The following is a 22,725-nucleotide window of genomic DNA, read 5'->3' as shown; positions in this document are numbered from 1 at the left end:
GTTCCAAATGTAAGGAGAGAGTTTCACCCACAACTGAATGGGTTAAAATGGAATTTGTTAATGGGGGGTAGTGTGGGGGCAACTTTGCCTGCAAGTCCCCCCGTCCGCCATGGATGAAAATGAAACTATAAGACATGATCTGCTTGGGGAGGAAAGGTGGCCAGATCCCTCAAAGGGGAAGGGCCAAGAGCCCCTTCCTCAAGGGGCTTTTTTGGGGGGTTCATTTGCACAAGAATACAGGTAAGGATCAAACAATAGACAGCATTTAAAGAACTGTGAGGGCTTATTCTCAGTCAGGATCAGATAGCTAAGGAGCCATAAAACTTTGAGGAACCAACTTCTTGCTTGGACCCTTATCATTTAAATGAGAGCATTCTAAACAAAACAGGTTTCACAGGATTTTACATATATTCTTTCCTATGCCTGATTTACCCCCATACTGCTCTAGCAAAGCAAGGAGCCACACTGCCAATCCATCACAGTTTTCAGGCTTAAGTGGATTAGAGCCAGGAAGCACTTCTCCCAGACAGAAATGGGGACTCAGAAGATGTCACAATAGCTGGGGGATGAGGGTCCATCACTCCTTCTTTGTCTCAGCCCCCCCCAGTCCTTCCATGATGCCTTCCCAAGTGATCATGTTTGGCTTAGGTTGCCCCTTTCTGTGTGAGGAGTCTTACCCATCAAGGACATCGACCATGCTTTGGGGGCAGGGGAAGAAGAAGCAGTGCTTGCTGCCAGAGATGAGCTTTGTCTCCTGTAGCTCGAATTCTGGAGGTTGCTCACTCATCCTTAGCCATGGGGGGTAGTTACAATTCCTAAAACCAGGCAGAGTGGTTCCCAACAGGGTAGATTGTTGAGCCTCTTCCCTTTGCTGCTAAAGAGGAGTGTACGATCCTTTTACTGTCCCATTTAAGAGCTACAGGCAGGGAATCAGGCTGGCGATGCCTTGTTTGCTGTCTGCGGTGTTTCCTGTGTGTTTTTCACAACCTTTAGCACAATCTGCTTAAAAGGAAAATGACTTTTCCATCAGGGCACAGGAGTGTCAAAGATATGGATGGGAGATACATAGTGGAAAAGACCTCCAGCCAGGTTTAGGGAATGGGAAGAAATGATAAATGGTAGAGCTGGGTGTAAAAAACATTCTCTATGAAGACAGATTGAGGCTCAGGACATACTTTTAGAAAATTCAGTGAAACTATTTAGAAACATCTTTACTGCATAAGAGAAGGTAGGCTGATCTTAGGGAGTGGGTGGGAGCAGGACAACCAGTGAGTTTCTCTGTCAGCTCCACACCCAGAGATGTAGCACAGTCCAGCTCCAAATACCACTTTGTTATAAAGTAGTTGTGGGAAAGATCTTAGTGCATCCTTTTTCTTCGTTGCACTCCATAATTCATTGCAAAAAGTATATATTTTTACCTCTCAAATTTGGTATAATTGTAGCTGACAAATATGTATTTTTGTATTTTTGTATATGCACATAATTCTACGTGTATACTTTTAAATTCTTTAAAATGTAAAATCATGACAATTAACTACATAATGCAGCTTTTAGTTTACAACATGCCATGAACAGAAAATGGGAAGTATTTACTCATTTTGTCAAAATGAATTTTAGTGCAGTAACAGGTTTCTTCAAAACTTTGGGGCTAAATAGAAGTTATGTATGTATGTTCATGTTCAATATGCATATAAATTACATACAGGAAAAGCAAACAGAAAATCATGTAGTCCTCACATTCTCCAGTTGTTTATATTCAGTATTATGAAAGCTTATAATGGAATACCATGCACCTTCATTTCACAAGTACAAACAAATGATCATCAAGTGTTCTAAGTAAGTGAAACGTGTAATACATTTGGCATTCTTTCCACCAAACGTTGCATGCTCTTTTCATTCTTTCTAGATTTACTTTGAGTTTTTGTAGAAAAGATTTAAAACAAGCTGATTAAATCATTTCAGTAGCATAAGGGGGAAGCTAGGAAGAGAGGATTAGCTCATCGGGCAGGGTGAGGTAGGTCATGGTTTATCCGACCATAATTCAAGGGCTCTCTTCTCCAAGGCTGGAAGTTATGGTCATGTCTATGGCCAGCGCCACATTGTCTTTATCATAAGTTGAAACTGCTTGTTCCTGCAGCTGGCAAAGCTTTAGTTTGTCAATTAGAAATAGTAAGGTGAGTTTTTTCTGAGTTCAAGATTGTCTTCAACTCTTTGCCCTTTTGTCTTTTGTCTTATAAAATAACTATATTACTTTGTATTAGATATACTGTGACACTTCTGTTAAGGAAGAAAATTATTTCTTAAAAATTCATATGTACTTTAATAACTATAAAGAGAAGTAGAATGGGCCATAGAGATGTTTTTTGAAATAAATAAAACTTCGGTAAAGAAAATGAAGGAAAGGTATAAAGCAGTGGTTTTCAGACTTGTGGGTAGGGATGCATTAGTGAATAATTCATTCAATTTAGAGAGTCTTTGATAGAATTTTAAGAATGAAATAGAAGAGAATAGGATACTATAGAAAGGAAAATATTCGTTCAGTTATGAAACCTCAATGATGTGCGTGCTTGTATAAAAGGATCATCCTTGATGAAAGTGCAAAATTTTTTCTTCCTCTTAGTATCAGTGTTGAGTCAACAATAGTCAGTAAACAATTACTGTAGAGACAAAGAGGATGGATTTCTAGCTCTGAATCTCTGGGAAATCAGCCCCTGTAAGCTTGTATCTCATCTGTGAAATGGGAGTCACACAGTCTACCTCACAGGGTTGATGTGCAAGTTAAGTTTGAGGACACCTGCTAAAGTCCTTGGCATGTCCTGCTACCCATTCAATAAGTGGTACCCTTGCTTAGCAATAGCATTGCCAATGATAAAACGAATTCATAACTGTTAGAATGCATTAAGTAATCTGCTGGCTATCTTAAGATGAATGGAGGAGATAATAGTTACTGAATCAGAGATACACATTAAAAGGAGTGTTACCGAACAAGAGGTCCAAGGGAGGGGCAATATTTGGCCCACCTAGGGATGCCAAAAATTGCTACAGAACAGGGGCCCCTCCCAAGGACAGAATACTAGTATCTAGTGGGCTCTTCTGTCCACCACCAATTGGAAAGACATCTCTTAACGCCAGAGTTTTGTGAAAAGGAAACAAAATGTTTATTTAATGCTATTCAGGCCTAATGACTCCACTAAAATATCAAAGTCCTTTAGGGTATACACCTACACCCGCACAGCGCTCCCTTCTCCCACTGTATCAACTCTGGGTACCGTAAATCAGGAAAAGAGCACACGTCTGTGTTGCAGGCCTCTGGCACCATCAGCTGTGTCACTGTGCAGGCTCTACAGTTAATCCAAAGTACTGTGGTACCCTCTCATGGTCCACTGGCAAGAGTTCTTCATACCCAGTTCCAGTCAAAGTCTCTCTTGCTTTCCAGGCCATGCAGTCAAAGGGGGCACCCCAAAGCCGCGTGGGCCTCTTCTACCAAAGCTGCAGGGGTTCACACTCCACCAAAAGCATGTGGCTTTCTTCTTCACCTGGCTGCCCCTGCAGCCATTCTGGCAAAGCTACGTGGTTTTTCCCTTTCACCTGGGAAAGAGGGGGTCTGCACTCTGCCAAAACCACGTGGCTCCCTCTTTCACCTCACCAAGAGGGGGTCCTCACTCTGCTGAAACTGTGTGGCTCTCCCCTACATGACTGCAGGGGTCCTCACTCTGCCCCAAACCGTGTGGCTTTCTCCTCACCTGGGCAGTTCTCCCCTCATGTCCCGGAGCCAATCTTTTCCAAGCTCTTACACAGGACCTCTCACTCAGGGGTGCAGCCCGTAGTTACATCTTGGGTAGAAGCCCCTCCCTTTTCCCTGGCTCAAAAACTTGGCCACAGCTATTTAACATATCTATGAAATCAGTTAAAGGTTATAGATATGTTAAATGACCATTCTAGAGGTTAGCTGCAAAACTGTTGCTATGCAAAACAGCTCTCAATGGCCCTGCTCCATTTGTCTCTTCTCCCTGGGGGGGGGGGGGTGAGGACATCTTATATGTCTCTCCAATATTCCTATACACTTTGAATTCCAGACACCATTCCAAATCTTTTTTGCCCCCCCCCCCTTGGCTGCACCCTGTATCAGAAGCAGAACAGAGAGAGGGTGTGATCAGGTGGACATGCACTAAGGAATGGCCAGCTCGTAGAACTGTATTTGGTTGGGATTATTTTTTCTATTCGAGTGACTCCTGGTTGATTAGGAACACAGTAGGCATTCAGCCCATTAGCAATCTCACCCAAACACCTGTGAGATTGCAAAATATACCTCAAAGCCTAATTGGGGTTTACCTTCAGGTCTTATTTGGTACATGCGGTCAGGTTTCAGAGGCTTCCATATAAGATGGAAGTAACCATTTATTGTGAACCAGTTTCTGTTTGATTATCATCAGCCAGATAATCTGCGATCATCAGCTGTTGTAAACATTTGAGTTCTCGACTCTTGTCCTGGAATAGGCACAGTAAGTGAGTTTCAGAAATTAAGCGTGGACTGTATAAAAATAAACTTCGGTCATATATTATTAGCTCTCTACAGGAATGCCTGTCCAGCGTATCCAGGTTTTTGTTTCTGTCCCTTCCTCTCTTGCTTATGGGCAGATTCCTTTGACGGAAAAAAAGAATGTCTTATTCGTGGTGCTGGCAAATACTTGGCATAAATGTTTTTATGAATGAATGAGCCCTGAATAAATCATGTTGTGACAGACCCAAATTTCTTCCTCAGTTTTTCTTTTTTTAATAAACAGCCAATTTTCTGTATCTTCCCAGCTGATTCATAACTGTGGCTGCCGAAAGCAGAGGCAGGTGGAATAGGGAAGTTGTTCCCAGTGCGTTCATATCTGCCTACCGACTCACCCGGTGCAATAGGGCCCTGACCCTGAAACTCTGCATTAGGTCCTCTGTCATCAAATGCCAAGAAACTGCATTGTTCACAACAGCCCGTACAGGATGTCTGACTGCTGTACTGGAGCTCCGAGAGTTTGGTTATCCTGTGGAGATATCTAGCTCTCCCCAGGGGCTGTGCTTTAACTCCCTATTTATTGTTAAAAAAAAAAAACACTGAATATTTTTTCAGAGTGTAAAGACAAATATTTTCATTTCAGGTCTGAGAATGAACAAAGGCGCCATCACACCCCCTCGTAGTTCCCCTGCAAACACGTGTTCCCCAGAAGTAATCCACCTGAAGGACATTGTCTGTTACCTGTCCCTCCTGGAAAGAGGACGACCTGAGGACAAACTGGAGTGTATGTGTCTCTTCCTTTGGTTTCCTTGTCACGGTTGGGGGTTAGGGAAAGGGGCTGAAAATTGATTAACTTAAAACTGTATCTACTATGATTATCTCAATTGTTGTTAAATAAAGGGATCTTGATGCATAATAAAAATTACTGCAATTGAAAAATCAGTCTATTCATAATATTGATTGATTTCAGGCTATTTATCAAATTTAATTTATTATCTAGTATTTCTTGAACATGTTTGTCTAATACATGACTTTAAAAAAAAACAGTGCTCAGTTTGGTAACAAGACGATATTGGAAAGTATACTTTGAGTTATTTTGAAAAAGGAAAAGCAATATTTCTAGGACATGAGGATGTCCTTCTGCTAGTCAGCAACAGAGTTCACATTACAGTATAAACCTTTCTCCCTTGGAAATTTTTGTTAAAAGCTTTAGCTCTAACACTTTATCTTTTTTAAAAAATTTAATCTGTATTATACTTTTTTCATTACTATTTAGTCCCCTAGTACCTCCCTCCCCCCAGCAATCACCACACTACTCTCCATGTCCCTGAGCCCTTTTCTCATTTTCTTTGAAATGAACAAATGAATTCTTAAATGCCAAACATGAGAGTTTCATGTATAGAAGCCGACTCTGGATATTATCAATAATTAAACAAAAGCTACTGTTTGCTTCTTCTAATGATGTAGTAGGTATTTCCTATAGAGGATTTCTGTCTAATTGAAAGGAAAAAAAAATTGCTCTCACTTATAAAATATAGTCATTGAGCTCTCTCTGGTGGCAAACAGTACTCATTGCAATGCAAGGACACTAACTCATAAGCCAAGTTGATCATTTATTTAGCAATCATTTCTTCTGTCTCCAAAGCCCTTGTTAACTCTAGAACTGGTGGTTTGTTCAGCGATCTAATCAACTTGATTATATTAAATATTATTAAAATGAATTTAAAAAATTTGACTACTGAAATTATAGTGAAGGTAATGAATCCTAAATGTGATATTTCTAAAGCCAATACGTCACGTCTCAGAATTATAATTAGGAAGTATGTTTAATTAAACTTAATAGCAAAGTATTGATGAAAGTTTTCTTAGAAAGAATTTTTCATAATATGATTATTCAAGTCACATCTGCTTATGAATAAGATATATTAACATTACTTTTTAAGTAAATATTTATCATTCCTAAATGTTGAATATTTGCATTTCAAGATTTATTTGTATTCCTAAGAACTTTACAGAAATCTCTTTCCTTCCAAAGTAAATATTAATGTTCAGTGAATTTCCATTGAAGTTACAGCCAGCGAAAAAGTTTGCTCAGGTGTTATCAGGACTGTGTTAGTGATGATTTTAGAAATACAAAGACATTTTTTTCCCATCTCTGAGACTGATGGCACCATCCTGCCTCCCCAATGTTGTCTTTGTGTTGCAGCTTAATTGTTTTAAGTCAATGAGAAGTATCTTTTTAAAGCTAGAAGTCCTAAGAGGCGTGCTTTCAAGTTCTCAATTTTTGTCTATGAATCAACCGTCTTTGTCTGCAATTACAGACAGAACGCTTACCCACAAGTCATTCAAAAACACTTGGATAATCAGGTCAAATCTGACCTTCTACTTACCTGCCTCAAGTGTTACCCTAGCCCCTTCCCTCTGTTCTGACTGTGTATTTTCTAGCTCTTTTTAAAGCTTTCACAGGATTTCATTGTATTCTTTTTTTTTTCTTAAACATTTCTTCAGACTCTTCTCATAGGCAGACTTGTTATGCCCTGGCATTATTACTGTGGTTTTTGCCAGAATCGTCAAGGTAAATGAATTTCAACCTCAGAAGCACATGAAGGTATAATCTGTGTTCCAGCTATCTCAACTCTCCTCTCCTCTATTCTGAAGGGCCTTAAGGTAGTCCTTGATTACCTGGAATTTGTATTTAGTTTTAAAGGCCAATGCCTGGCCCTTTTCTAGATCAATTAAATCAGAATCCACTGCCCTCACTTACTTTTTTTAAACAATGTTCAGTTTTATACACTTTAATTTTGCTACAATTGCACATTTATACATTTTTAACATTCATGCATTCTTTTATAATTACAGATTTTTAAAGTTTTTAATGAGACTTTAAAGAAATTAAATAGCTCTTAATTTAATAGATACTTATTTCCAAAATAGTTATGACTTGTTAAACACAATATAAACTAGGGGAAAGAAAAGAAGAAAAATAAGTAAAATGGACACAGAAATAGATTTGATGAAGCACCTAACATACTTAACTTTTGCAGGTCAAGGCTCAATTTGGGTCTTGATTTCCCTAATCACATGCATCCTAGCTTGGATACTTCCCATCTGAGTGGTGTGAGCATAATAAAAAACAAACAAAAATAATGCATTACCCCTCAGTTTCCACATCTGTAAAACTGAAATAAAAATATCTCTCATATGTTTGCTATGAGAATGAAATGAACTAATATTTGCTCACTTAAATTTCTTCACATAATTGTCTGTGAAGTGAAAGTTTAGAATTCTTATCTCTTAATCATTTCACTTTTTCTTGAATTTACCTGGGGCTTTTTTGGCCTCATATCTCTTCAAATAGAGACTGACCCCATAATCTATAATGACAGCCATTCTTTCCTCCTGAGTTTCAGGCATGCATTCCATTTGCTCCTATACTGAGGTTGTGGAGATGTATAAAGCTATCTAAGTGTAATTCTATGGGTTAACCTCAACTAGTTTTAGTGTCCCTCTGGTCGCCAACTTCTTCTAGTTAAAAGTTCATTCAGAGGCTTCGTTTTTTTAAACACCTGCCTGTTTAATCATCTTCTCACATAGAAAATTTAAATTCTTGTGACTTCCTCTCATGTTACCTGAAACTTGCCAACATTTAGACCTATACTTTCCTATTTCTCTTCTGACTGGGGATAAGTGTTCTTTTGATAGCTCCCTACTGAGTAATATACAAAATTATACCCTTAACTTGGCATCCATAAACTGATCTGGCTCCACAATTTGATCCCAGCCCAACTCGCCAGTGTTGCATTTGGCTTTGACTTGCCCACGCAGCACAGATGGATTTATTTTTCGGTCATCAGACCTTGAACTTTTCCACCTTCATGCCTTTGGTTATCAGGGGTATTTGTTGTGGGTGTTCATTCCCATTGTACATCAGATCCAGGGCAGGCTCATATTCCCATCTCCTCACTGCATTTATTTGGCTCTCTCTACTTGTACCCTTGCATGGTGTGTAACTTCCCATCCTAGCAACTAATTTGTGTGTGCGTGTGTTTATGTGTTTGTATGTGCATGTGTTTCACAGATAGATGCTCAGAAATGATAGTTTAATGGAATTGTGTCAAAGTTAATGGGTGCATGAGAAGATGATGTAAATATTTACATCAAGATGAGAAAGCGATGTAAATATTTAAGGCATGAAATAATACTACATTTATTTATACTGAGATGTAAAAATACATGATATTTATATTTGGATGAGTGTTTATACATTGTCAATGACTTAACTATAATAACAATTCTGTTAGTGTACATTTACTGAAAATATATCACCACAGAGAAAGCAATAGGAAAATAACCAGGAAACAGATCATTGACATGAGATAATGAAGCCTGTCCTGTATGTTAGTTAGTATTACGAGAAGTATTAATCTCAGAATTACTGAAGTTCAACCCTGAGGAGAACTTAAAGATCGTCTAATCAGCTTCCCCATAATGTAAAAAAAAAAAGTGCAGAGAGACTGGGTATTAATTATACCAGCAGTTTATCTAGTTGTGACCAAAACCCATGATTTCTGATGTACTGTGTAAGTTCTATTTTTATTTTGTAAAGCTTTGTTTCATTGTTTTTTTATTTTTTCTCATGAAAAAAGAAAACATTACTCCATTACTTCATATATCACAAACTAATCAGCTAGTTATTTCACCTCTGCTCTTAAAGTTTAAGTAGATCTTGAAACATGCAAAATGATTAAAAAATGTAAATTAAAAAATTTCCAGCAAAAATGCTTTTTAAAGTGTATACTTTCTAATATTTAAGAACAAATTCCAAATTAATATTTCCATATCAATAACAAATTATAAAAACCAGAGTATATTAAAATAATATTCAAGAAAAAATAGATAGAAGCCTGCTAATCTTTGGAAGAGAAAAAATCTAGAGATAAAGAATTACCCTTATATTGTATAATACGCCTTTGCTCTGATCTTTTAACCAAATTCATGTGTGGGCACATAATTATTTCTATATAAAGTATAATTACATGAGCATAAAAATAGGGAAGAAGTGGGTTAAAGTAGCTTGTAATTTTGTAACATGTACCCACCTTTGGAAGCTATCATGTTGATAGAATAATTTTAATATTGGACTTAAATTATTTTTGTACCTAAAAATCTATATCTTTATCATGTTGGTTTTCAAAATAAGATTATTTGTTTACTGAATCACTTGACCCTGGACCTAATTTTACTTTTAAATACTAAGAAGAAATACCTTATTATAATGTTCGATGACAGGTATTACATTTATCAATATTATTGGGATAATAGTTTTAAAAGGGAAAGTTTCTGCATGCTTATCAAAACCAAATTTTATTTTCTAACATGTTAATAATTGCCTTTTTCTTATATAATTAATTTCTCTGTTTTATGTAGCTAGGTAATTCCCAAATCCTCCATCATAAACTTTAGTTTTGAAACGTGTGCTCTGTGTCTATTCTTTAATCAGGTACAAGGTATGACTCATAGTATTTGAGGGTCTGACTTCCTTTCAGAAAGATTACCAAATACATTTCAATTCACTACCCTTTTTGTGCAAATCTTTGCCTTTTCTGAACTACCGGCTTAAGTTCATATTTCTCAGGCTTAGTCAGTTTCCCCTTTTTATCCAGCATCTGAAACTTGGTTGTTCTTTCCCCTTTTTGCATTTTCTTTGTGTTTGCGGATTTGTGCCTCTTCAATGCCTATCTCCAGTGGCACTTCCATAGAAAGCCAAGGAAAATACGTGGATTTGATACTTTGTATTTTTCTTGACCCCAGTACAAATTTTAATTTAGGGAAGTAGACTTACTCTAAAAATTAAAATTCTTTTTTTAAAAGATTTTTTGAGGGAAGGGGGGGAGGGAATACTTCGGAGCATGGGTTAAAATTCTTGAATTTTTCTCTCTTATCCAGAACCAAAGAAAACATTAATCCTTGATTTAGACTTGGTGAGCTTTAGAGTATATGATATTTACTGCTCTCTATATATGTATACATTTTTATTATTGCTACTATTATTGATGAAAATGTAAAGTTCTCCAAGTTTTTTTCCTTCATGAATTAGACAGGGTTCATAGACAGTAGTGAACACCTATCAGTGTATTTAGAAAATAATTATGTAAAACACAGCAGGGCTTCTCCTTCAGACAGTAGTGAACTAAATGTTCTTAGACCGGGTTTCTAAATGTTCTTAGACCGGGTTTCTTACTAGAAACAACCAGGAAATCTGGACACGAGGTTTTGTTTTTGTTTTTTTTTTAAACATTTGGATACATGTACTGCATCAAATGTAGAGTATTTTTTTTAAGATTTTATTTATTTATCTTTAGAGGGGAAGGGAAGGAGAGAGGGAGAGAGACATCAATGTATGGTTGCCTTTCATGCATCCCCTGCTGGGAACTGGCCTGCAGGGAACCGGCCTGCAACCCTGCTATGTGCCCTGACTGGGAATCGAACCGCGATTGTCTGGTTCGCAGGCCCGTGCTCAATCCACTGAGCTACATCAGCCAGGGCTGGACACAAGGTTTTTTGTCTTTTTACATCTAAAAACTTTCAGGAAATTATCAGGACAAGTTAGGTTTATGGGTCAGATTTCTGGGAGAGAGGAGGTTGGCTTTTGCCACTGTCTTTATTTTATTTTTTAAAGATTTTATTTATTTGTTTTTGGAGAGGGGAAGGGAGGGAGAAAAAGAAGGAGAGAAACATCAGTGTGTGGTTGCCTCTCTCATGCCCCCTACTGGGGACCTGATCCGCAACCCAGGCATGTGCCCTGACTGGGAATCCAAATGGCCACCCTTTGGTTCTCAGGCCAGCACTCAGTCCACTGAGCATACCAACCAGGGCCTGCCACTGTTTCGTAAATTGTAAATTCTTAGTATTACACCTGAGAGGCTGAACAACTGAGCAGTTTTGGTGGACTGGCCTTGGAGGGAAAGACTAAAATTCCAGATTTGTTTTAGTAGTTATTTGGTGTTCTCTCTCGTTGTGGTTTGAATTTTTATTTTCTTTATGATTGATGATTTTGAACACTTTGTTGTGATTGGTTTTCATATATCTTCGTTTTTTACGTATCTGCTCAATTTTTTTGCCTCTATCTTAATTAGGTTTTTGGTTATTTTATTAGTGAACTTTAGGATTTTTTCATATATTCTGGAAACAAGTTCTTTAACAGATTATGTGCTTCAAATAAATAAGCCAGATTATGTGGCTGGCTTATTTATTTTCTCACTTTTGATGAACAGAAGCTTAAATTTTGATAAAGTTTAATTTATCTATTATTAATTTTTTGTCATTGTTGGTTCATGTTAGATGGTTAAGGTTGTGAAAGTATTTTCCTTTAGAATCTTTATAGCTTAGCTATAATGTTAATATTAGAGTTTATTTTTTCAGAAGTTAAAGTTTAAAGTTCAAAATCATTTGATATAATGTTTTTGTTTAATGTGAAGTAAGAGTCAGGGTTCTTTTTTGATGGATATCTATCTATTTGTTCCTTTGCCAACTTTTGCAAAGATTTTATTTTATCATTTGCTAGTTTGTATTCTTACACTTTCTTTTTTAAACATTTTTATTGTTGTTCAAGTACAGTTTTCCGCCTTCCCCCACCCCTCCCCACCACCTCAGACCTCCCCATCTCCCTCCCCTGTTTGCTCCTCCCCTTGTTACTGTCCATGTGTCCTTTGTAATTTTTCTGCAAATCCTTCACCCTTTTCCCCTATAGGTGATATAGGTGAACAGATATTCTATCCCCCCAAATTATTTTGGTATCCTGCTCACCATACGTGTGTGGCTCTGTATCTTGACTTTCTTTTCTCCCATTATTTTATTTGTTTATCCTTTAGCCAAAACTTCACTGTCTTGATTACCCTTGGTTATTACAAACTCTTAAAGTCAGTAAATGCAAATCTTCCAAATTTGTTTTCCCTTTTTATGGTTGTCTTGGGCATCCTTAGTCCTTCTTTATTTTGATACAAACTTTAAAATGAGCATCTGAATTTCGAAAACAAAGCTGCAGTTGAGCAGAGTTAGAAGTGGGGGATCTAGAGACTGCCCCAGACTTACATGGACGCAGTAAGTATGACGGGGTTGGCACAGCAGAGCGAGTGGAGATTCTCCTCCCAGTACCAGTACCTGCATAAGTGCTTACCCACCTTGTTTCTTCTTCTACTGTAAAACATCCCCCATTTTCTGTCTGGAAAATGCTTAACTGGCAGTTCTGACCGTGGCATCCAGACAGGCTAGAACTGGACGGTGGGAGTCCAGAATATCCTGGAAAAGTCCAAGTCCTTCTGGAAAACGAATGTACGAAAATTAGCTGATTATCACTAGTAATCGGGGAAATGGGCATAAAACCTCAGTGGCATTCGGCTCACTGTACCTTCACCAGAATGTGTTGAGTTAGGGCGCCAATACCCAGTGCTGGTGAGGGCAGAGAGCGGCTCAGACTCTTAGGGACTGCTGTTTAGAATCTAGTTTGGTCAAGTCACTTTCGAAATGTTTGGCAATATTAGTAAAGGTAAATGTTTGCAAATCTTATGATCAAAGCGTTCCTTTTACTGATTCATAACCAAGTGGCAAATGTTCATCTAAGCACACTTTTTAGAGGAGGTTTATATCAGAATTTTTTGAAATAACACCAGTATTACTAGAAATATCAAACTGGAGACAACCTAAATAAAATTAATAAACTGTGATGCTTTTATACATTGGGTTAATAGGTAGAAAAGAAAGTGAATGAGTTAGAGCTATACATAAAAATACAGATGAAGATCAGAAATGTAATATTCAGTAAATGATGCTAAAATCAAGAGAATGCATATAAAATCCAAGATAGTGTTTAACTTTGTAAATGTGTGGAGAAATAATGGTGGGGAGCATGAGAGGATTTCTGCTGTTAGTAATATTCTATTCCTTGACTTGACTAACTAGATACATTGGTGTGTTTACTTTGATAATTTATTAAATAGATTTCTCTATAAGTAGTACTTCAATGGTATATTTATTTTTAAAATCAATGTTTAGTTTATAGTATCATGGAGGAAGACAGTGAAACAGATTAGTTTTTAATTAAGTTTTCTTAAAAAGCAGATTAATATTCTAAAAATGATATTGAGGGACACATAGAATCATTAGGAGAGGATGAAACTAGGTTTGGAGGCTACTTCTCGGGGAACAAGGACCACAGCAACTACAAACTAAGGGAAAAGTCCATCGCTCCCTCCCTGAGCTCAGACAGCGCCCCTTTCAATGACAGCGCCCCTGGCACACTCAGGACCCTGGATGCTCTCTCTTTAATCACTGCTGTGCTGCCCCCCATCACCAGAACGGGTTGAGCAGCTCCTTTTTTTCCTGTGTCGATAGCATCTGACCATCTGGGCTTGTGCTTCTGGTTGGTAGAACCTAGGTCATGTGTAAAGTCAGCCTTCAATTTCTTCAAGCTAGTAAAGAAAATGTATCTGGTGTTTCAGCTGTGATTGTGGTTCGTATTTAAAATGTGGCTTTCAGAGCACAGAAAGAAGTGTCAGATGCTGCCAAAGTGAATGACGGTTACCCACAAGTGCACCCCATTCGTGTGTTATGTCTTTTTTTTTAATTTATTTTTTTAAATTGATTATGCTGTTACAGTTGTTCTATTCCCCCCTTCATTCCCCTCCACCCTGCCCCCCCATCCCCACCATTACCCCCCTTTAGTTTATGTCCATGTGTCTCAAGTCCTTTAGGTTCTATATTTCCCATGCTATTCTTGCCCCCCCATCTATTTTCTATCTACTGTCTATGCTACTTATTTTCTGTACCTTCTCCCCCCATCTCCTCCTCCCACTCCCCTGTTGCTAACCCTCCTTGAGATCTTCATTTCTATGTTTCCACTCCTGATCTAGCTGTCCTTTTAGTTTGCTTTCGTTTTAGGTGTGGTTGTTAATAACTGTGAGCTTGTTGTTCTTTCACTGTTCATGTTTCTTTAACTTCTTTTTCTTAGATAAGTCCCTTTAACATTTCATATAATAAGGGCTTGGTGATGATGAACTCCTTGAATTTGATCTTATCTGAGAAGCACCTTATCTGTCCTTCCATTCTAAATGAAAGTTTTGCTGGATAGAGCAATCTTGGTTGTAGGTCTTTAGATTTCATGACTTGGAATATTTCTTTCCAGCCCCTTCTTGCCTGTAAGGTCTCTTTTGAGAAATCTGCTGACAGTCTGATGGGGACTCCTTTGTAGGTGATTGTCCCCTTAGCTCTTGCTGCTTCTAGGATTCTCTCCTTCATTTTAATTTTGGCTAATGTAATTATGATATGCCTTGGTGTGTTTCTTCTTGAGTCCAACTTTTTTGGTACTCTCTGAGCTTCTTGGATTTCTTGGAAGTCTATTTCCTTTGCCAGATTGGGGAAATATTCTTTTATTATTTGTTCAAATAATTTTTCCACTGGTGGTTGTGTCTTTCCCCCTTCTGGTACCCTTATAATTCGGATATTGGAGCATTTAAAGATGTCCTGGAGGTTCCTAAGACTCTCCTCATTTCTTTGAATTCTTGCTCCTTGACTCTTTTCTGTTTGGCCATTATTTGTTTTCTTCTGGGCCACTCCATTGATTTGAGTCCCAGTTTCCTTTTCATCTCTATGGGTTTTCTGTGGAATTCCATTCATTTCCCTTAGTTTATCCTTCATATGTTTCTCTAATTTGTGGCTATAATCAACCAGATCTGTTAGGAACCTGATGACCAGCGTTTTAAACTGTGCGTCTGAGAGTTTTGCTATTTCTTCGTCACTTAGATTTCTCTCTGGGGCTTTGAGGTCTTCCTGCGACATTTTTGGTCTGTTCTGGTCCTTTAAATGTGAGAAGCGGCGCCTTGGACTCCCAGGTCGCTGGGTTGTGACCTTGTATGTGGGGGCGTGGTCAGAGCGGGGATATGGCGGCGCCCTCTACTGCCGCAAGCCACGGGGACTGCCGGGCCCCGTCCAAGCGCCCACTCCCTCGCCTGTCCGCTCGCCCACAGATAGGCAACCCCAGTCAACACGCAGCACCGCCTCCCCACTGTCTCCTCAGCAGTCGCTCACCCGGTGGGTTGCTCGGTCGCTCACTAGGTCCAATCCTGGGTTTGGAACCCGTGCGTCTGGATTCGCGCGGCTGGATTCCGCACCTGGGTCCGTCCGACCGGAGTCCTGTGCAAGGCCTCATGAGACGCCGGTTTCACCCCTTACCGGTCGGGCTGAAGAATTTGTTGTTACCGGACTTCCGAAAAGTTCAATTTTCCGTGTTCTGGTTGTGTTTTCTGATGCTAATATTTAGTTGTCCCTAAACTTGGTTGTGTGAGAAGGCACGGCACATCCACCTATACCTCCATCTTGGCGGAAGTGTCGTGTGTTATGTCTTTGAGTTCATGTTTCCACAAGGTTTGCCAGCACACGGTTTCCGTGTATCTGAGCTGTATGAAGTGGGTTAGCAGTCATCCACACCACTAAGGATTACCAGAGGTACCAGTGTTTTTCATTCTAAAGTACAGTGGCTTTTCTAAGTTCCTGCCTTGTTCCTGGTAATTAGCCCATTCTCTGAGTGGTGTGAGAAATCTTGCCATTTCTGAAGATATTTTTACCATTTTCTGCTGTACCAGAAAATCTTGAAATGCTTAATATCCACGCAGTGGTCGGGTTTTTTTCTTTCTGAATTTTATTCTCAGTTAATAAGTATATGAGAAAACAATTATTCTGGTTTGCAAATAAAGACATTTAGGTCTTTTAGCCAGCCTATTATTTCCCTTTATTTAGTTGGTACACCTTTTCCCTTTGCATTTTAAACATCAAAGACTGTTTGCATTTTACCATACATAGCATATGATAGTTTGGCATCACTTTCTCCTTTTAGTTAGATGGAGACTAGTTTTGTATCTTATAAATAATCATACCTTAGAGTTGGTGAGCTATAATCATGATTTTAGATACAAAAATAAAATGGTGTTGCAAATAAATGACAAGGTCATTGTATAATTATGCCTCCTTGTTACCAGCGTCCTTCTCTAATATTATAGACCTCGGACATCAAGATCCTCCAAGAAATTATACAAACATAACACAAGTCTTCACTTCCAGTTGTCTGTTTTTACAGCTGGGCCATTCTTCTTTGTATGACTCAGTGTGGCACCTGCAGCCACTTCCGCAGTCTCCTGGTGGTGTGTGAATTACATAGGGGATCCTCAGGCCACGCTGCCACCCTGCTTTCCCAAGTTCACTGCCACAAAGCCAGCACTCTTCTTTCCCTTCCTTGATCAAAGAGTGGCTACCCCATAAAACTGCCTCTGAGATTTAAACAAATATACCATGATAGACACGACAATAACACATTTTATGTCTTGTCATCCTCCATCAGAAAAATCCCCTTATTCTGCACTAATCCTTCCTTTCCCATGTCACTGGGGGAATCAATCAAAACCATGGCTTACATTTGTGTCATGACCTATGGCTTTTGATAGGCACTTGTATGTATCACTGCACTTGACTTTCACAGCAAATATATGTCTTATTACAAAGTGGTTATTCTCATTTTTCAGGCAGTATTTTAGTAAGCGCACATAAGCTCACATAATAGTTCATGGTAAATTTAAAATTAAAATTCATTTCCAGTCCTCTGAATCAGTTGATTTTTATTATCTACTCTGCCATTTAATATCCAGACTCTGAATGTCTGGAAATTGTTTTTCTTCTGTTATTTTTGAGTTTCCATTTAATGATCTTGTAATAAAGAATTTAGATAAACAGTAATGTTTTACAGATACATAACAAAAATTGATAGACATTATATCTGATTGTCAGTATTTAATTAGTTGATTAATTCATTTTCAATTTAGCTTAAGAAATGATCTCACAAATCAATTGCCTTGAGTATGGGAGGGACTTAGTGTTTGTTTACATTAAAAAATACACTTTTGAAGAATATGCCTTACAATAAGCATTCATCTTACTAGCCTATAATCTTTTTTCAATGTATCTTTTATTTCTAGTTATGTTTCGCCTCTATGACACAGATGGGAATGGCTTCCTGGACAGCTCGGTAATTTTTTTTTCCTCAAATATTCTGTGAGAATTTTGAAGTAGTTTGTGTCTGAAAAAATGCAATGAATAAATTTATAGCTATTATCATAGAAGACAGAGTTAGTACAATTTTCATGCACTCACATAGCATTTTTATCATCTGATTTTTTGAAAAGGAGTAATCTGAGGAAACCGTTAGGATTGCAATTGTTCTGCTGAATAACTTTACCACATAAAAATGACTTTTTATGCACTGAAAGGTAAAAGAGGTTCCAACTTTATTTGAATAAAACATCAGACAGTTGAGAAGCATTGATCTAGAAAGAAAAAATAGTTGTGAGATTTGACACCATGGAAAATATTGAGAATACAAACAGTTTAAAGAAATTGTAGTCATCTTAATAATTTTATTATTTTCCCACTTTTAAAAAAGTATTTCTAATTATTTAAGCTGTATAATTATTTATAGCTAAATATATTTACAAGTTGCTTTGACAAATTTCCATTTTTAAAAAGCCTCACCCAACTTTAAATGAAACTTGCACACACTATAGTTTTATTTATAAAAAACAATCAAGGAAGAATACCCTATATATATTATTTCACTGAGAGGAATGATTACATGTTTATTTTACTTTTAATATGCAAATCATTATAGTTTTCAGAAGAGAAGTTACACTCTTAGTTCTTTTGCACAATTAGTGCCTCATAAGTATATCTGTCTCAGCTTCCATCCAGTAATATACTTTATACCTGCTAGTAACATATTTTACATATTACATTATTTCCTATTCTATAAAGGAAATGTTAAGAATAGAGGAGGGGGAGGGAGGGGGTGGAATGTGTAAAGGGGGGATAAATGGTGATGGATGGAAACTTGACTTGGGGTGGTGAACACACAACACAATGTACAGCTGAGGTGTTATAGAATTGTACACCTGATACCTATATAATTTTGTTAACCAGTGTCACCCCCATACATTTAACTAAATATTAGTAAAAGAATATGTGTCAGATTATGGAACTTTTGGAGTGCACCATTACCTCAAAAAAACCCAAATGTTTTTGAAATATTTAATACCGATTAAAAGAAACATTATTTCTGAAATGAGTTTCTCTCATCATCTGGTGTCCCTCCCAATGCCAGACCTCAAACAGACTTGCACAGGCAAAGCAGTGTGGTTAGAAACATACTTCTGTAACACTGAGTAGGATAATGCTACATTAGTTTCTCCAGAGAGCAATAAAAATACATAGTTCCGCTCTAGGAAATGAGCACTGATCTGAATCGATGTTATAACTGTGGGGTTTCTTATGTATAAGGCTCTATTTTCACATGCTCTTACTTTTATGTGTCTAGTGCTCATGTTTTATACTTGGGAATATTAAGCTACATGATCCATTTGCTCATTTTCTGGTGGCATTTCACAACTAGAAGTTTAGACTTTTTTCTAGATATTTCAATATGGTTATTGTAGCACTTCTGACTACACTAATGCAAATTATATTTTTACTGCAGATTTGCTTTATTTAATGTTTCTTTTTAATTAAATTATAAGGATGTTTTTTTGCTAGGCTTTGAGCCATAGGCTCGCAGTTGATTTGGAAATTGAATCAAATTTTTTTAATCTCCATTTTTTTGTTAACATATAGTAAATTACTAGTAATATTTGTGACTATTTTACAATATTAAACAATGGGTTGGAGATAAATATGTTTGTTTATGATTAAACTGCTTTTTATGATTTTTCCCCCAAAATTACTGGCCCTGATTACTTCCTTCAACACTAGGATGAAATTGTACCTCCTGATATCATTTTTCTTAGAAATTTAAATATGTGGCGCATCATATGTTGAAGGCAAAAATAGAGGAAAATTGATATTTTGAAAAATACCACTATATCTATCAATAAATGTTTGCTAATCATTTGCAATATGACAGACACAATTAATGCTTTTTATATAGTGTAATAGCATGTTTAGTCTTTGCAGCAACTCTGTAAGTTAGGTAATATAAGAGCATTAAAAATAATATTTTACTTATAAAAAAACTGAGCCTAAGAGAGGTGCAATAACTTAGCTGATATTACAAACCTATGCAATAGTTTGCCAAAAATAGTTTCCATTAAAAAAAATACCCAGGGACTTTCACCTTTCCAAACCATTAAAGCTTATGTAAGCAAACATATTGTAGGTGAAAGATTAGTAACACGCACACAATTCTAACCTATGATTCCAAGGTATTTGTGTTTAAAAATGTTCCTATCTGTAATAAATAAATACACATGTTTGTGTTATTTCTGGGGCAACCTTTGTTACATAAATAACATTTTCATGATTACATCTGTTCTACAGAGAGAGAGTGTAGCTTTTATCAGAGGGATACATGACCACCAAATAGAAAACCTCTCTACCATACTTCCATCTTGATTCTATGAATATTGACTGCATATGTTAGATCAGAGATTTAAATAGAATAATTTGTGATTGATATGTGAGGTCTGTCCAGAAAAAGTCCAGCCATTGGACTTTTAATATAACAGTAACAGCTTGCATGGTATTGATGTAACATAGCAGCCAAAGAGAGTGGACTGGAATGTGTATGTGTGAACAATGATGACTTCACTGCACTAGTCAATGGGGGTGGTAGATGCCTTTGAGCGAGCATGTGCACTGTGTGGCCATCCCATTCAAACTGACTGAGCAAATAGACAATGAATCTGCCTCAGATTTTGCATTAAGCTTGAATATTCCTCTGTGGAAACTATTCTGATGATTCACAAAGCTGCAGCATATGGGCAACTGGTAATTAACAGCTTCATCACAACAATGTGCCTGCTCATGCATCACATCTTATGCAGAGTTTTTTTTTGTAAAACATCAGATCATCCAGGTGACTCAGACCCCCTACAGCCAAGATTTGGCACCATGCACCTTCTGGCTTTTCCCGAAACTGAAGTCACCTTTGAAGGTGAAGAGGTTTCAGACTGTCGATGAAATTCAGAAAAAATACTTCTGGGCAGCTGATGACCGTTTGAACTGCGTAAGATCCCAAGGTGCCTACTTTGAAGGGGACTAAGGCATCATTGTCCCATGTGCAATGTTTCTTGTATTTCGTATCTTCTTTAATAAATGTCCTATTTTTCACATTACATGGCTGGGTACCTTCTGGACAGACCTCATACATTCAAGCTTATTCTTACATAATTATATTTTAAATTATCATACTGTATAATACCAGTTCAATTATGTTACTGACTACATTTAGAGTACTAGCATTTACAATATATCTTTAGTGTTTTTTAGAGATAGGAATGAAAACATTAAATAAACAGATTTGAAAAATGCTTTATTTTTTTTAGCAAAGCCATATGTATTCCTCAAAGAGTTGACATTTGAGTAGAATAATGTGAAAATTCAAACTAAAATTCCATGCCCTCATAAAATAAACTCTACATGTACTTAGCCTCCCAATCTGGACCCTGAAGACTCCTCTAGTGAGCACATTTCCCTGGTAGGTGGCACAAACAGTCAGAATACAGCCTCATTTTCATCAGAATAAAAATAAACCTCTTAGTTGCCCTCAGACACTTCCTTCCACACCTGATTTCAAGCCTGAAGGTCAGGATACTCAGTGACTTAAAAATCACACCCCCTGAAAATATGCCTGCTCCTTCTCTTATCAGACTCTCCTTTGGAGTTTCTTTGTTAACAATTTTCTGCTGGAAGAAACTCTTCTTTTGTATAGTGGTGCCCTCTCCTGGTGAAGATTTCTAGACAACATGCAAAATGAATTCACACTCCTTCTTTTCGGTATACAGTTCATCAGTCCTTTTAAGAAGATATTAATCATGTAACTTGTAAGTCTTGGGACAACATAATGAACAAACAATACCTGCAAGTCAAAGTTAAAGAATTTACAAAGTCTTTATCTTCCTTTCTCTCTCTCTGCTCCAGGAACTAGAAAACATCATTAGTCAGATGATGCATGTTGCCGAGTACCTTGAGTGGGATGTCACTGAACTTAATCCAGTATGTACATACCGATTTAACTGTTGGCTCAGTTCTAGAAGGTGCCGTTCTTTTTTGTCTTTCTTGGAACCCTAAGCCGTTACTGTCATTTGATGTTTATGTTAACTTTGATGTTTATGATATTTCTAAACAGAGTCAAAATAGATCTTGAATAAGGAAGAGTATATGAAATTCTTAGCAGTGCCTTTTGTTTTTCTTCCTTATGGAATCTAATTTGAATGCTGGTCTCATCTACATGGAGACAGATAGGAGCTGCTGATTAACCCACTGTCATGCCATGCCATACACAAGTCAAAATCGATGTGTGCCCTTGATCTCTCTATGCTTGCCCTTCTATGAAAATTGCTAAAGTGGTTGCTGTAAGAGGGAGAAGGTGATTAAGAAGATGATGATAGTGCGCTTATTGACAGTGTATTGTGCTATCTTTTGTGTATGTGCTATTTAATGCTCGCAACTCTCTGAGGTAGATACTACCATTCCACTCATTGTACAATGAGCAAATTGAGATCCCAAAAGGTTAAAGTTACTTATCCAGAGCTCTGAAGCTACTTAATCAAATCATTGAAAGAAATGGTATCTACCAATGCTTATAAAAACATAAAAAACTTCTCATTTTTCATAGGTTTATTCAAGTTACAAAATGCATGATTAGAAACTGACTTTAGCTACAAGTAATATGTTGAGTTAATTAGTTTTATTTATATTTTTTCTTTTTGAAATTAGCTAAATTCAGCAAATAGTACATGAGTTAAGCAAATACAAATCAATTTTGTTTAATGCTTTATATTTTATTTGAATTCAAAAGCTTGATCTGCAAAACGCTATTCCCCTTTATGCAGTTAACAGCATGATAAAGGCATGATTATGGGAAATGAGAGCCCCGATGGCATTTCCCTGGCTTCACAAGCTCTTGCCAGTGAACCACAATGAAGTCACATACAATGTCACGTATGGAGGTGGACACCATTCTTATGGGAACATGGCTTTTCAAGTTTTTTTTTGGAATGTGGAAATGCACGTACTGTGCCTAATGAGTTCAGATATCATAATGGTGTTGTAGAGTTTATATGGAATAATAAAGTTATGATAGCGTGTTTAATTTTAGGAGTGTTGCTTGATTCATTCTAATACTATTTGCACTTATA

The 22,725-nt window shown here is 37.3% G+C and overlaps 1 protein-coding gene across 1 annotated transcript in view; it reads left to right on the top strand.

Moving 5' to 3' along the window:
* Positions 1–22,725, top strand: part of DGKB (diacylglycerol kinase beta) — a 566,799-nt gene that overhangs the window by 97,324 nt on the left and 446,750 nt on the right. Inside the window, exons 4-6 of the mRNA XM_053655066.1 lie at positions 5,142–5,282; positions 17,518–17,567; positions 21,506–21,580. Of these exons, the coding sequence (XP_053511041.1) occupies positions 5,142–5,282; positions 17,518–17,567; positions 21,506–21,580 (266 nt within the window). The remainder of the gene's footprint in view (positions 1–5,141; positions 5,283–17,517; positions 17,568–21,505; positions 21,581–22,725) is intronic.

This window comes from Artibeus jamaicensis, unplaced genomic scaffold (genome assembly GCF_021234435.1).
Source record: "Artibeus jamaicensis isolate MK-2021 breed Jamaican fruit bat unplaced genomic scaffold, CSHL_Jam_final contig_923, whole genome shotgun sequence".
Taxonomy (NCBI): domain Eukaryota; kingdom Metazoa; phylum Chordata; class Mammalia; order Chiroptera; family Phyllostomidae; genus Artibeus; species Artibeus jamaicensis.
This window is presented reverse-complemented; position numbering and strand designations above follow the sequence as displayed.